Source organism: Aptenodytes forsteri, unplaced genomic scaffold (genome assembly GCF_000699145.1).
Source record: "Aptenodytes forsteri isolate BGI_AS27 unplaced genomic scaffold, ASM69914v1 Scaffold156, whole genome shotgun sequence".
Classification (NCBI taxonomy): Eukaryota; Metazoa; Chordata; class Aves; order Sphenisciformes; family Spheniscidae; genus Aptenodytes; species Aptenodytes forsteri.
Genome location: NW_008794166.1, coordinates 788,106 through 802,505, shown reverse-complemented (window position 1 = coordinate 802,505; position 14,400 = coordinate 788,106). Strand labels below are relative to the sequence as shown.

General features: G+C 57.3%; 1 protein-coding gene across 1 annotated transcript in view; it reads left to right on the top strand.

Annotated features, from left to right (window-relative positions):
- The window catches only part of RNF123 (ring finger protein 123), a 53,349-nt gene that overhangs the window by 35,163 nt on the left and 3,786 nt on the right, over nt 1–14,400 (top strand). Inside the window, exons 32-35 of the mRNA XM_009281189.2 lie at nt 614–753; nt 952–1,140; nt 2,797–2,872; nt 3,786–3,870. Of these exons, the coding sequence (XP_009279464.1) occupies nt 614–753; nt 952–1,140; nt 2,797–2,872; nt 3,786–3,870 (490 nt within the window). The remainder of the gene's footprint in view (nt 1–613; nt 754–951; nt 1,141–2,796; nt 2,873–3,785; nt 3,871–14,400) is intronic.

The following is a 14,400-nucleotide window of genomic DNA, read 5'->3' as shown; positions in this document are numbered from 1 at the left end:
TGTTGCCCCCCCCCCTTTCCCTGCCCCTGCACGGGTACCGGCGCCCCACACGGCCCTGACTCTGTGTTTCCCAGCTGCTGGGTCTAACCCCGTCTGTGCTCTTGATAGTGAAAAAGCCCAGAGATGAGATGCTACGTACCATGGGGACATGTCTGTGCTCGGGCCGAACCTGGCTGGGGAGTGTGGGCAGCCCTACCTGCCTGAGCCTGCTGAGGGCAGAGCCAGCCCCAGCTCTGTGCAGAAACCTCTCAGTAGTGGGGTTTGCTAGCTGCCTTCCCCCCCCGGACGCGGGCAGGCAGGCAGGGCCACGTGAGGCCAGGGGTGGCCGTGCTAGCTCCAGGCAGCTGCCACGCTGCTATCGGGAGCAATTAATGCTGAGCTGACTGTGGGCCTCTGCAGAGCCGAGCAGGAGAGATGCTAAGCTGCAGGGCAGCGCTCCCATGCACGTGGGCAGCAATGAGCGCACAGGGGTCTTCCTTGGTTAATTCAGGCTGGCTTTGCAAAAAAGTGCTTGGAGGCCCAACAGGCGAGATCTCTGCTCATAATGGTCCTTGCCCCGCACGCACGGCTGCTCCAGGACCAGGCCACTGAAGCTGTCGCTGTCTGGTTTCAGAGCCGTGTCCCTCCACCTTGCTGCAGCGGCACATGGCAGACCTGCTCCGCAGCGACCGTGACCTGGCCCCCAGCTTCCTCAACAGTGTCCTCAACCAGCTGAACTGGGCTTTCTCCGAGTTCATCGGCATGATTCAGGAGGTGAGTGTGCCACCGGCGGCTGCGGGGTCCAGCCCTCAATGGGTGCCTGTGTCCAGCACACAGCGAGGTTCAAGACACGACTCTTGGGGTTGGGAGTGCAGCGATTCCTTGGCACGCCTGGGAGCCGAGCTGGGCTGGGGGTCGCAGCCCTCCTTTTGGAAAGGGGCACCTTGTTAAGCTGTCTCCCTCGGTTGGCAGATCCAGCAGGCAGCAGAGCGCTTGGAGAGGAACTTCGTGGACAGCCGCCAGCTGAAGGTGTGCGCAACCTGCTTTGACCTATCAGTGAGCTTGCTCAGGGTGCTGGAAATGACCGTCACGCTGGCACCAGAGATCTTTCTCGACTGGAATCGCCCATCGTCAGAGCTGCTGCTTCGGAGGCTCGCCCAGGTATCATCCTTTCACGAGGTGTGAAGAAGTGTCCTCTGAAGGGGCATGGGGGGGGCCCTCTGCCCTCTCTCCAGATGTGCTATGAAGTGGGGGCTCCTGCTGCAAACGCTGTAGTACTTAAAGCTGCTACGGCAAACCTAGCTGCTGCAGAACAAGTGGTGCTCCCTAAAATCGCTACATGTCAACTGCTCCCCTCCTTTGCAACTAGTCTGGCCACAGCTGATTTCTACCTCTACCAGGAGGGAAGATGGCAGCCCCTTAAACCTTCCTTCAGAGGGGCTATGGCCAGTTTCTTCCACCCAGTAAATGCTGAATGCTCCTGTGACAAGCAATGCCATGAAATCCAGAGAGGAGGTGTGGTACCTCTTATCAGGAGCTGTAGAGAATATAGCTGGTTTCACAGGGAACATGCCCCAGTGTTTGGGCAGGTATCTTGGTCCTTTGTCCCTCAGCCCTAGGCTATGGTATCAAATGTCTCCGCTTCCCTGCTGGGGTGACCGGGACAGCCCCATTCCAACCCTTAGGTTCCAGTAAATTAGTTTCTATTCTAAAGCATGGGCAATCCTGGAAAGCCCTGAGGACATGTGGCTGCTTTTGTATGAGCCAGCCTGGTGGAGAACAGTCATATATACCTTACCTATATCACAAGGGTTGGGTTGCTCCCAGGGTTGAGGCTCAGGGCTCTGAGCAGATGAGGCAAAGCAAGACACAGTAGGGTCTAGTACAGTAATATTGAGGGAATTGCTCAGCCTGGGATCCTGGGATTTTCCCTGTGCGAGGAGGAAAGCGAGGGCCCCTTAGAGGTGGTTTAGGCAAGCTGAGGAATAGGCAGGAGAGAGCAGGGTGCTGCAGCATCCCCCTCGCATCCTGGTGCTCCCATGAAGCTGTGCCACCGCTGAACGTGCCCACAGAGGGGTGCAGAGTTCTGCTCTTCATGCATGAGGGTGGCAGGAAGAGGGATGCTGCATCTGAGAGCTGGTACACAGCTTGCAGCGGTTGTGTCAAGCCTGGACCGTTCCCTGCTCATCCCACTGGGGGTTTGGGTGAGAGCTAATGGTGGCTAATTAAGTGTCTTTACAGTTGATTCCTTCTGTGCTGGTCATAGGCAGAAATCTCTGCCTGTGGTGATGCTCTGTCAAGCAGAGAAGCAGATTGCTCTCTGTGCTCATCCCGTGCTTCAGGGCTGGTAGGTCCGTCCTGCTGCCAGCTCCAGGCAGGGCAGGACCTGGACTGTACTTCACCTCGCTGACACTACTTTTGCCCAGCAGCAGCTGCCAGCTCGCTCTTCACGGGCTGTGGGTGTCCTAGGGACTGTAGCTTCTGCTTGCCAAGAGCCTTTATCCACAGAAGTAGCTTGGCGTCTGTAGGTGGGATTCAGATTTAGGTGGAAGATGCTGAGATTCACATGTCTTGACCTCAGACTGACTCTTCCCTGGGAGGTTTGGGTCTGGTATAACCACTGTGGTGTGGTGCCACCTCCCTCTCTGCCAGGGCCAAGCTAGGACTGTGCTGCGAGCCTCCCTCTCTGCATCTGCCAGCTCCCAGGCACCAAGCCTGAGCTATAAGGACATGCTGCCCCAAAGCATGCCCTTTGGATGCTGCTCACAGGAAGGCCCGTCCAGGAAGTACAAATCCTCTCTGCTTTTCCCTACACAGCTCTTGAACCAGGTGCTGAACCGTGTGACAGCTGAAAGGAACTTGTTTGACAGAGTGGTCAACCTCCGTCTGCCAGGTGAGTCCATGCATTAACTCTCTGTCCCTCTCCATTGAAAACATGCTGGAGGCATGCCCTTGGGAAGTGGGGGATGGCCTGTACTGAAGGTCGGTGCAGAGGTGTATGGGATCAGACCTCAGGCTTGCCACATCCCTGGCTGGGAAGCCAGTCTGGTGCCATGGACTGCCACAGAAGTGCTGTCTTCAGAAGACATGTAAATCCTCCAGGCAGACCTGAGCTTTGATGCTCTTCCTAGGCCCTTAGCCTCTGTCTGCCAAGCAGCTCTGGTTCCCTCCAGGATCCCTGTCCTCACGAGGCAGCTGATGCATGGGTCTGGCTGTCCATGGTGGAAGTGGCAGCCGTGCTGTGCTTGGGCAGGGAGATGCCTTGCTAGATACTGATGTGACACAGGTTAGGTGGGAGCTGTTTGAAAGGCTCAAAGCCCTGGACAGATTGCAGTTTAGGTAGCAGACTTGGTTGCTGTGCTCTGCATCAAGTAAAGGGTGCACTGAATCGCTGGGGGAAGCCTGTTGCACCAACATCAGCCCTCTTCCTTGTGGAGGTGACTGTGGGCAGCTGAGTTGTGCCTGTTAGCAGAGACTGGCTCCAGGTGCTGTGTTATGGGCATCCTATATTTCCCATACAGCAGCTGGATTTTCCTGCCTGCTTAGGAGGGGGCAGACCACCTTCTCCTCTTGGGGCTTGGAAGAGGCAGGGGTACTCCATCATGAGGGCAGTGCCTGAGTCTGGGGTTCGCATTAGTGGGGAAGATTCCTCTGTCCTTGATGAAACCCACGGCCCCACCGGAGAGCCCAAGTCACGGTCCCTACCTCCTGGACTGCTCTGCCACCAAGTCTGGAAGTAGCAGTGCAGCCTTGCTCTGCCTGTCGTGCGGTGGCAGCGGCTCTATCTTTCTCTTTTGCTTCCATAGGGCTGGAAAGCGTGGACCATTACCCAATCCTTGTGGCCGTGACGGGGATACTGGTCCGGCTGCTTGTGGACACTGATGTTCAGGGGTGAGTGGCTTTTAACTTCCGAAGCACAGAGTTGCCACATGTGACATTGCTTTGGGCACTGCAGTAGTCAGGGCTATGGGAGGTGATGCAGGAGTGATGTGAGTGCACGGGGAACCGAAGCAAGGCAAGGCAGATGTGTATGGAGGAGGCAGAAGCCAAGGAGCCGCATGCCCCTGCAGCAGCTGCATCCCACTGCTACTGCTGGGTGCAAAATTCCTTCCTGTGGTGCAGGAAAGCCCTCATGAGAGGTAGCTATGAGGTGCTGTACCAACAGCACGTGCACCTTCCTCCCCAGGATGGGGTCTGGCACTCCATGCAGCAGGACAGCTGCGGTCGGAGGTTGTGAGCGCTGCATGTAAAAGAGCTGTGCTGATGCAGTGATGCAGGCAAGGTGCTGTGACACACAGCAATGAATGCAAGGGAGTTCATTAAAGCTCCTTCGCTCTGGACACATCTTGGGGAGGCAACAAAATGTGTGCAGAGCTCTCTGGCTGCCCAGACCTGTGGCACGAGGGTGAGACAAAGTCTGTCCAGGCACTTACATGATGCTGATTTTCAGATGAAGCAAATCTTCTTGTCTTTATGGTAATCAGCTATTCAGAGAGACAGCACTGGGGGAATGATGTGACCGGACAAAGCCACAGCTGACCTAGTGGTTTATGTGTGTCTGTGCCTGCTTGTACCGAGTCCTGAAAATAGGCTCATGCTGATATCCTCTGCAGCCCTGCCTTTGCTCTCTCCCAGTGTCATTCATAGGTGTCTTGCCGGGCCACCGTGCCCTGCAGGATGCTGTAGGAGATGGGGCTCTTCTGTCTGCGCTGCAAATCCTGCTTGTTTTCACATTTGGAGAACATGATAGTCTCTGGCTTTGCGGAGAGCGGAGCCCCATCTGGCCGAGCAGCTCAGCCCTGCAGCCAGTCTTCCAGCTTCTTCTTTCAAGGACTCAAAGATGTACATAAATATATCTAATTATATCCTGCCTCCTGTGGCTGCTGCACCAGTCTCACAGCCCCAAGTGTGACAGTGCCAAGAGCTTAGCACTTATTGATCAGTGGCCTTTCTGGACTGTGAACAGGGGTGGATTTTGCTCGCCCCCAGAATCCTGCTCTGTGGAAAGGGCAAACGTCATGAATTTGATGCCACAACTAGACACTTCTTCCTGGAGGGAAGGTGGGAGGTGATAAAGCAGTTCCCTGCATGCAAGGCAGGACAAGAAGTCCTTCCCTGGCTCCCTGTCCCTTGAACATCTGTCCCAGACCAGGTTGCTTGTAGAGTCAAAGAGGGGAAGGGATAAAGCTCTTTCTCTGGCCCTCAGTTCAGCAAACTCTGAAGAGCGCTGTGAAGATGGTAGTGTGATGAAAATCACATCCTTCCCAGCCTGCAGGGAGTCCTGGGGAGACAAAAAGCTTCCAGATTGCGTCTCCTTTACCTGAAATGCCAGTTGTGCTTTGGGTTAGGGAAACCCAGGCAGCCAGTGTCAAAGGGGCTGTACCTCGCCAAGCGGCACTGTCCCCTGTCTGCCAACAGCATCCTCCGCACCTTGGGCAGCGGTGGGCTGCGCTGTCACAAACCAGAGGTGCCGTATCCTGTGGTGTCTGGTTGGGAAGTGCCAAGTCTCTGACTGATCAAGGGCTTTGTAGTCACCTCCTTGGACACTGGAAAGCAGAAATAAATAAAAAACAGGGGAATGATGTGGGCAAAGCATCATGTCCTTATGGTGGACCTAGCTGAGCAGGAGAAGCACAAGGTGAAACAGGAGAAAGCAAAGGGAAAATGTCTATAAAACAAAATGCTTCTACATGATTTTGCAAAGCCCTGCAATAAATCTGAGGTTTGATAAGTCACTGATCTATAAAAGGCAAACAAACATTGCAGGGGAGCCACTGAGGTCAATCAAGACAAAAGAACCAAGGCTGAGTGGTTTGGAGACCCTCTACCACTACCTGAGCAGAGGGGATGGGCAGCCTGATGGCAGAGATCAGCGTGGCCGCAGGCAGAGTACCTGACATTGAAGAGAAAACTGAGCCACCCACCCTCTTTGCAGCACTCTGAATTGAGTACCGGGGTGCGAGTGTTGTACCCCGCTTATAGAATGGTTCTGCTCTGTGCAGGCACGTTTGAAAACAGCAAACAGGGACAGGGTGGAGAAAAACAGCAGATATGAGAGGAAACGCAGAGGCTTTTCTGCTGCCTTTGTGTTCCTCAAGGGTTCAGTCCTGGTTTGATCCTGTGTGCAAGTCTCTTGGCATCATTGCGGCAGGGTGCTGTAGGACTGGGAGGTGCAGCTGGGGTGAGCAGAGCCCTGTAGGGAGATGGTACAGGTCAACATCTCCCCGTAGGAGATGGTACAGGTCAACAACAGCTGGCCCAGAGCAGGGCGATGGGAAGCATCTGTCTCCAAGCGCATGAGTAAGAGGGTGGTCCGTGGAATGGAAAAGGAGAATTCAAACCTCCCTCGGGTCTGTACGCTCCCATGGGAGATGATTGCCATGGGTCATGTTGCTGCAGGAGGTAGCTGAAGAGATTTAAAGGATCCCATATGTAACCAGGCTCTCCAGAGCAGACTCATTTTATATGAACTCAAGAGGAGACACTTCTCCTTTTTCCATTCCTCTCGTTGCAGCGAGTAGGATAAGAAGATGGGCTTTTTTCTTTCCTCGGAAGCACTCTGCCCGGGCAGTGCTGGAAGCAGGTAGAAATTTCTTCCAGGTCCCATTTGGCAACCCCCAGATTGCCAGAAATCATTAACAGAGAGAGGTTATCCAACCCACATTTGCATGTAGGAATTTCTGTGTGGGAATTGCCTAGGACGCTAGCTGTTACCCTGACTGGTTCCCTGCGAGGAGGCTCTGCCCCAGAGGATGAGGACAGGGGACAGGACCCTGGGTGACTTCCTTGGCTTGGCTGTGGTTTTTCTGGTTGCCTCTAACCCAAGCGAGCTGATGCTGTGCCAGGCGCTTGGTTGGAAGGTGCTGCAAGCTTTGCCCTGGGACTGAGAGGACGGGTTCATCTGGGCGTGGAGGAATGAGGTCCCGTTTATGGGGCCAAAATGTTTCAGAGGGGAAGGGTGGGAGTAAGGAGAGCTGGGGCCCTGCCAACTCATCCAGCCGTGTTATCAGGATGCAGTCGGGTGCCTTGGCTGCTCCTTGCCCAGCACAGGACGCTCAGCCAGGCATCAAGTCCTCTTGCTACGGCCTCCTGGCACCAAACAGAGCCATTAAGCACAAGGAAAGGGAACGTTGCCCAGGCTGGGATGTGGTGAGACAGCTGATACATCGTACGCCTTAGTCCCTGGATGGAGCGGGCTGTGCTTTTGCGAGAGAAAAAATGCATTTCCCCGTCGGGTCTGGCAGGACGGCTGGTGCTGCTCGTGGTGAACCAAAGCTTCAGTGCCCACCTCATCTGGGCTTACTGATCTTTGTAAAGCCTCCATGGGTCACTTACCACAACTCCCAAATGCTTGCTGGGGGCTGGAGGGTGGAAAGGAAAACCTTACGCTGATAACCAGAGTGGCTCAGCTCCCTCGCAGGATGTTACAACCCTTGCAAACTGGCAGAGGAGCGTTAGTGCAGGGCATAGATGGGGAGGCTGCTAGCTCAAACTGGGATCCCTCAGCAGAGGGTCTTCTAGTTCCCACAACAGGAGCTGTGTTTCCCAGCAGAGCAGCTGCCTGTCCCTCAAGGGCTTGCCGGGAGGGAGCTAAACCTCGTCAGCAGGCGAGAGCGGGACAGCCTGCCGCTGGGGGCTGGCCTGTCTCACCAACAGGCAACAGCTCCTTGTTTTAAAACTATTTTGGTCTCTGCAATGTTGTTTTGGGACTGCTCAGGCCTCCTGACGTGCTGCCCCCCCTCCAGCCCTTGGGTCTGACAGCAGTTGGGCAGCACCTTTGTTGCGGGGAGTCTCAGCGCCTGGCAGGGCCGAGGAGGCAGGGATGCCTGCGTGCTGCCTGTTTGCCAGGCCCTGATGACTGAGCCTTGGTTTTGCAGGGAGGAGAGGGAGGGCAGGATCTGGCAGGCCGAGGCAGGAGTTGGGCTGAATCATTGGGTCTGCGCCAGAGACCCTGGCTGCCTTCAGCCAGTATCATCCCCCTGTTTGTCTGCTAAATAATTGAGCAGATTTTTCTATTAAGCCTCCTTTGGAGTGAGCTAATGGAGCGGCATTGGCCTGAGCTTGTGTAAGGATCCTGGTGAGAGCAAGCGGCAGGAGAAGTGGCAAGGCCCGACAGTGAGGCTGTTGGTCCCCTGCATGCGAGGGCATATTGTAATTAGGACCGGGCATATAGGTTGGAAAAGGCTTTGTGGAAAGCGAGTGGCCATCCCAGAGTGGAGATGAGCCGTGTTGTGCCGGGGCTTGGCCGCCACTCTGCTCCTCAGGCTTCCCCCATGACCCGTGGACACCATCCACTTGGAGGCAAGGGGAGCAAGGCCGGGCAGTGCGTTCCCCAGCCCTGCCCGCAGCCGATGCTTTCAGTGTGAGTCTGGAGGGTTAGGGCACGTGCACGGAGCCAGCGAACTTGTCTGCAGCACAACTGTACAAGAAAAGACCTAAGCAGCCTTCAGGGTGCATCTCTCACGGACTTCTGCCCAAAAGATGGAGAGGACAGAGGGAAGAGCACCGTGGTCACCAGGAACATGGTGCTACCAGCCAGCAGAGCGCAGGACGGGAATCCTGGGCCAGAAACAACCATGCTGTGCCAGTGGGATGCTGAGCACGAGCCAGTGGGACCTGCCAGGAGGAGCGGCACTGGGCTGACGTGATGTTCGGGTAATTCTGGCTGGACCTCCGCACTCTTCTCCTTTGCGCAGTACAGATGGGTGCAGAGGGATGGACTGGGAGGAGATGGAGGGGTTCCCTGGGCAGAAGTAACACGTTGGTGAGCAGGAAGGTGAGGAGGCACGAGGCCAGGTGGGGGAGGCAGGCTAAGTAGACTCTGTTCAATTTCTGGATGGTTTTGGGGTCACCTCCACTGGAAAAGTCACAGAAGATTCCAGTCTGCAGGTTGCTAAACTCAGCCTGGCCACCCGCCTGCGTGCTCAAGCCCTGCTGGGACCCTGGGGATTTGGCTGGTCCCCGCTGGACATGGTAGTTCTCTGCAGTCCCGTAGGACACTGTGATTACTGATCACTTAAACACTAATGCTCCTTCAGCACGTACTGATGAGCGAGCTGTGGTGGAAGGAGGTGCAGGAGTAGACATTTCATGGACCACTCAGTCTAAAGGAGTCCTTGCTACCTTGCCCTAAAACCTCAGAAAATGAGCGGTACGCGAGTCTTGCAGTACGTAACGTATCGGGGTGAGTGTGAGCCAGAGCACAGAGGAGTGACTAGCTCAGACCTGGGTTTCATGGTTAAAAAAGGAGTCTGGCCTTACTGATCTTACAGTTTTTACAAGCTGTGAGCTCTAAACGCTGTCCTCTGAGCAGTGGGACTGCCAAGGCCAGGATCTCTGTCCCCTCGGGGCTGTCAAGCACACGCTGGGTGGCAGGAGCAGGCATCATGCTGGCCAGCACCAGCCTTCGCTGCTTTGAGCTCTTGGGAAAACCGTAAGCATCGTAAGGAAAGGATCCAGGTCCAACCGTGTGTCCAGCCCCGGCAGCAGGATTGGCTTTCAGCATGCCTGCGTTGCCCTGGCTGAGATGTGGAGTGCCAGGGGAGACAGGAGTCAGCATTGGAGGCTGGTCCCCAAAGCTAGTCCTTCCTCCCCGCGTGTGCAGGTGCAGATCCCGGCGTGCCAGGGGCGCCATGCTTTGTGCTGACCCGTTGCTTTACCCTGCGGAGTCAAGGAGTAGGAGGCCAGTTTGGCAGCGAGCCGGGGCTGTAATGGTGCAGATGGCTGCCGAGAGAGGACGGTGTATTCCTCAGGGACCATCCATTACATTTCCCAACTCCTGCCTGACAGGGAGGCTGTGCTCATGGCTATGTTTTTCCTTGCTGAGATGATTTGCCTTTCAGGCTGCTTAATGAACTGCTTTGACAGTTCAAACTGCCTTGCCTTGCTCGTTGGAGCACCAATGTGGTGCGGGGTCTTTTCCAAGCATCAGAAAGGTGTCAAATGCAGCAGCAGGATTTTCCTGGGTAAAGGCAGTGGCGAGCCCTTGGGAGCAACACTGATAGGAACCTCAGATGTGCTGACCCCGGCACAGTGGGGCTCGGCCTTCCAGCAGGGATAGGAGAGTAGCATCCAGGCTAGAAGAGCTCTCCTTGGCTTCTCGAGGCTGGAGTGTCCCCAGAGAGGCCCCCAGGAGCTTTTCTTGCACTCCAGTTGGCCTGAGCGTTCCCCGAGCTTCAGTCATTAGCCTCAGCTGAGGATGCAGGTTTGCAGGAGCACTAATGCCCGGGAAGCTGATGTTGGCACCGGGGAGGGGGAAGGTTTGCGAGGAGACCTACAAGGGTGGCGACAGAAGAGCAGTGGGTGGGTGACACCCACTTCAGGTGCTGGAGCCCGGAGCAGCACTTCACCTTTCCTTTTGGAGGAAGACACGGTGCTTGGATGCGGCATGTGCTCCGGCATGGGCTCACCACTGTCTCGGCAGGCGCAGGTCACGCTCAGGGCAGTGCCCTTGTTGGGTTTGGACCTGGGCCCTCTCGGCAGTGTCTCCTCTCTTTCCCAGATGTTCCCAGGGCAAATTCAAACCATCCTTCCCATGGGATCCCTGCCCGGGTGCAAAGCCAGGGGCTGGCATTGCCTCAGCTCCGTCCTTGAGGGGCAGGGTGCCACTTACCTATCCATCCGACACCGAAGCACCTTGCCACCCCCCGGCAGCACCCTGGTGCGGCCAGCTCAGCGTCCCAGGCTGACGTCAGGAGTGCTGCGCTAACACAAGGTGACAGGGCCAGCAGCAGCAGGCACGCGGGGAGCAATGGCACAGGCCAGCGGGGCCTGTCGCTCCGCATCCCATCGCCTTTGCCAGCTGCCAAGCAGCGGCCACAGGGCGCACAGCAGTGGGGCATGTATCGCATGAAGCTGCATGCAAGGTCAGTGTCAGGAGGGGCGCTGGGTGGCTGCGGTTGTCTCCGGATAGCTGCTGTCCCAAATGCTCTCCCCTCCTTGGATGGATGGCGGGGTTCTGACAAGCACTTTGGGCACAGTTGACTTTTTGCTGGGAAAAAAGCTGCTTGTTTCCTGGCTAGCAAAGTTGAAGGACAGGCGCTAGAGGTGTCCTGATGCCCCACGGACCTTCCTCTCCCACCGGTCACAGGGCTGCCAGCAGCTCTTGGGGCAGGGACGCACGGCTGTGAGGGGCTGTGGGTTGGAGGGAAGGTTTGCAAAGGATCCTGGTCCCCATTTTTGGGTTGTGTCTCAGCTGCGTTCCTGCCTGTGGGGTGGCCCCAGCATCCCCCATGCTGCAGGTGACAGCCACATGCTCCTGCTCCGGCTGTGGAGGGGGCAGTGGTGGCCGGCAGATGAGGGGACACCCTTATCCCTCTGCGGAATCACACAGGCATTACTGGGGGGGCAGGGCCGCTCCCTGGGCTGGGGGCAATGCAAGGCTGGGCCCTGGGGAAAGCAGTGCAGGCACCCGGTGAGGTGAAGGCTTCATCCGCAGAGAGTGCTGGGACCCAGCCAAAGACAGGGCCAGTCCAACCCCGAGCCGGTCTCCCCAAGGTGCCTCTCCCCCGCATCTAAATCCTGCTCGTCCCTATTGAGATCTGAATGTGCCCTTGTGTCAGTTGGCGCCGCTCCCTCCCCAGCTCCCAGTCGTCACTGGAGACCTGCCCTCCTGGGGACAAGCCACTGGACACTCCTGTCGCACCATTCCCAGGCCACCAGCTCCATCTCGGCACATTTAACCCCCTTTCCGAGGCCAACCTAATGCCGTTTGATGGGAACAGAGGCTGTGAGCCCGGTGTGAATCGCCTGGCTCTGTGTGCCGGGCCAGTGGGAATTCAGGGCTCCCTCAGACCCCCAGACTTCTGCCTCTGTGCCCGTGGGATGTGGGTCAGCTCCGTGCCACTGCCCTGCGAGGGCAAGGAGACACTCAGCCCAGCGTGAGCTTAAAAAAATAGGCATTTTTATTCCAATGTAACTAGAGAATTACGACCCAAGAGAGGAGAGGATTACTCACATTTATCGATAGGCTTATTAGATTACTGCCTAAATAGCTGTGCTTTAGCAGCGCGTTTGTCCGCCTCAAGGAGAAGCAGTGAAGGAGGGTGGTGCATCTGAGACCTCATCGTCCTTGGTGGCACGGGGAGCTCTGAGCAATGCGGGTCGGGGCGCTGTATTGCATCACCTGATCCTGCCTTGACTATTTACAGCTTGTCGGGAGGCAAAAGCTTGTAACATTTGCTTGGCTGCATGGCTGGTCAGGCACCGAGCTCCATCCCTCCTGCATGGCCATGTTCAGGGAGGGGGCGTGTACCCCCCCTTGCGACGGGGTCACACTCCCCCCCGCTCCTGGCCACAGCATGCTGATGGGGACTGGCACAGGCTGGGAGAGGACGGTGGCACCGCCATCCCTGGCAGCTCTGGCATGAACGAGGACAGTGCCCCACTCGTCACGGCTATTCCTTGGCCTAGGGGTCGGTGGCGGTGGCACTGGGTTGGCTCTCATGTGCCCAGGGATGTGGCAGACTGCCAGCCCCCAGGGTCACCATTAGGGAATTTGGCTGCCCGAATGAAGTGGGGGTTTCTCAGGCATGCTGGGTTTGTCAGCATTACCCTTGTGCTAATGAGGCTGTTGCCAGTGGCTTGCACGAAGAGCTCTTGCTGGGCACCAACGTGCCCCCAGCCCAAAACCCACAGGGACTTGCAGTTGAAGCAGTTGCGGGTGATGCCAATCACACTCGCAGGTCGCAGTCAAGCCGGGAATTCAGGGTGCCCGATAATCCTGCTTCTAGCAGCGATGGAGGAGAACAGCTCTTGGGAGGCCCCGGCTCTCCTCCCAGCTCCCTCCTTCCTTCCCTGCTATGACACGATGGGGGTGTCCGAAAAGGCGGAGCTGATGGACTCTGAGTCTGACTTGAGCTGCAGGACCTTGGGGTGCTTGGCATCGGGGAAGTCCTCGCCAAGGGCCAGGCGGATCTTGCCGTTCTGCGTCTCCCTGATGGGCTCGAGGAAGACCACGTGCTTGTTGGTGCTGACTTTGCGGTTTGGCCCGTCGGTGGCGGGGGGAGTGGCGCTGAGGATGGAGGACTGGGCGCTGCACTCCTGCGGAGGGCTGAGAGGAACCGGCTTCTTGCAGCAGCTCAGGCAGCGGCAGGGCGTGAGGTACAAGTAAATAAGCACGAGCAGCAGGCTCACGATGCACCCCAGCAGGGTCGTGAGGCCGGTGCTGAAGGTCTCCCCGTCCGGCTTGGGGTAGTGGACCGTCACGTTGACTTCGCACAGCCTGCTGAAATTGCGGGGGCTGTTGATGGCCAAGCCTATGTAGACCCCCGAGTGCCAAGGCTTGGCTACCGCAATCTTCAGGCTGCCATTGTGGTAGACCTCCAAAGAGCGGTTGCTGTTCCCTGGGTGTTTGATGGGCTCGTGGTGAGGGGAGATCCACATGTAGGTGGTGGCCGCAGCTGGCAGGCTGGTGTTGCAAGCGAGCAGGAGAGTCTGGCCCACCATCACGGGGAAGGGCACGGGGTGCACGTCTTCGGGGCCCGCCGAGCAGTTCTCGAACATGTGGCTGTATTTGAGGAACTTGATCAGGGACCGGGGCATGTTGTCGGACACCTTGCAGGTGTGTTCCTCGAAGAAATCCTTCACGGAGCTGAAACCTCGCTGTTTCCAGCGCTGGAGCATCAGGTAGAGCGGGCAGCTGCACCTGACGGGGTTGTTGTGCAGGTACAAGCCATTCCTGATGTTTTCAGGCAGGGCCGCCAGCTCCTCCACGGGGATGCTGCTCAGGCTGTTGGAGGAGAGGTCCAGTGTGCGGAGGCTGTAGTTGCCCAGCCCTTGCACCGAGCGGAAGGGGAAGGTGGTCAGGTTGTTCCAGCTCAGGTAGACTTTCCGCAGGCTGCTTAGCTTGGTGAAGGCGTTTTCATCCACCCGTGTAATGCGGTTGTTGTAGAGCAGAAGCTCCTCCAAGCTGACCAGCGCGTCGAAGTAGTGCATCTCAACGGCATGCAGGTGGTTGGAGGACATGTCGAGGTGCCGCAGGTAGGAGGCATTGTGGAAAGCCTGCGGAGAAAGGTCCTTAATCTGGTTGTGGCTGATGTGGAGGGCCTCGAGATGCGGGAGGGCAGCCAGCCAGCGGTCGTGGAGCTGGGTGAGGGCATTGTGGCTGAGGTCCAGCGTGGTGGCGGTGGGTGGCAGCGCCCGGGGCACGCGCTGCAGCGTCTGCCGGCTGCAGCTTAGCAGGTCAGAGGTGCAGATGCAGGCGGTGGGGCAACTGCGGGGCAGCAGGGAGGCACGGGGAGCACGGCCATGGGTGCACAGCTGGAGCAGCAGCAGCAGCTTCGCCACCCACGGCCAGAGTGGGTCTGTGGGCACCCGCGGGGACATTGTGCCAGGCAAGAGCCTCTGTGCAGCCTGGCAGCACAGACAGGCTCGACGAGATGCAAGCGAAAACGTGCCGTGGCACTCCCCCGCCTCCCCCTG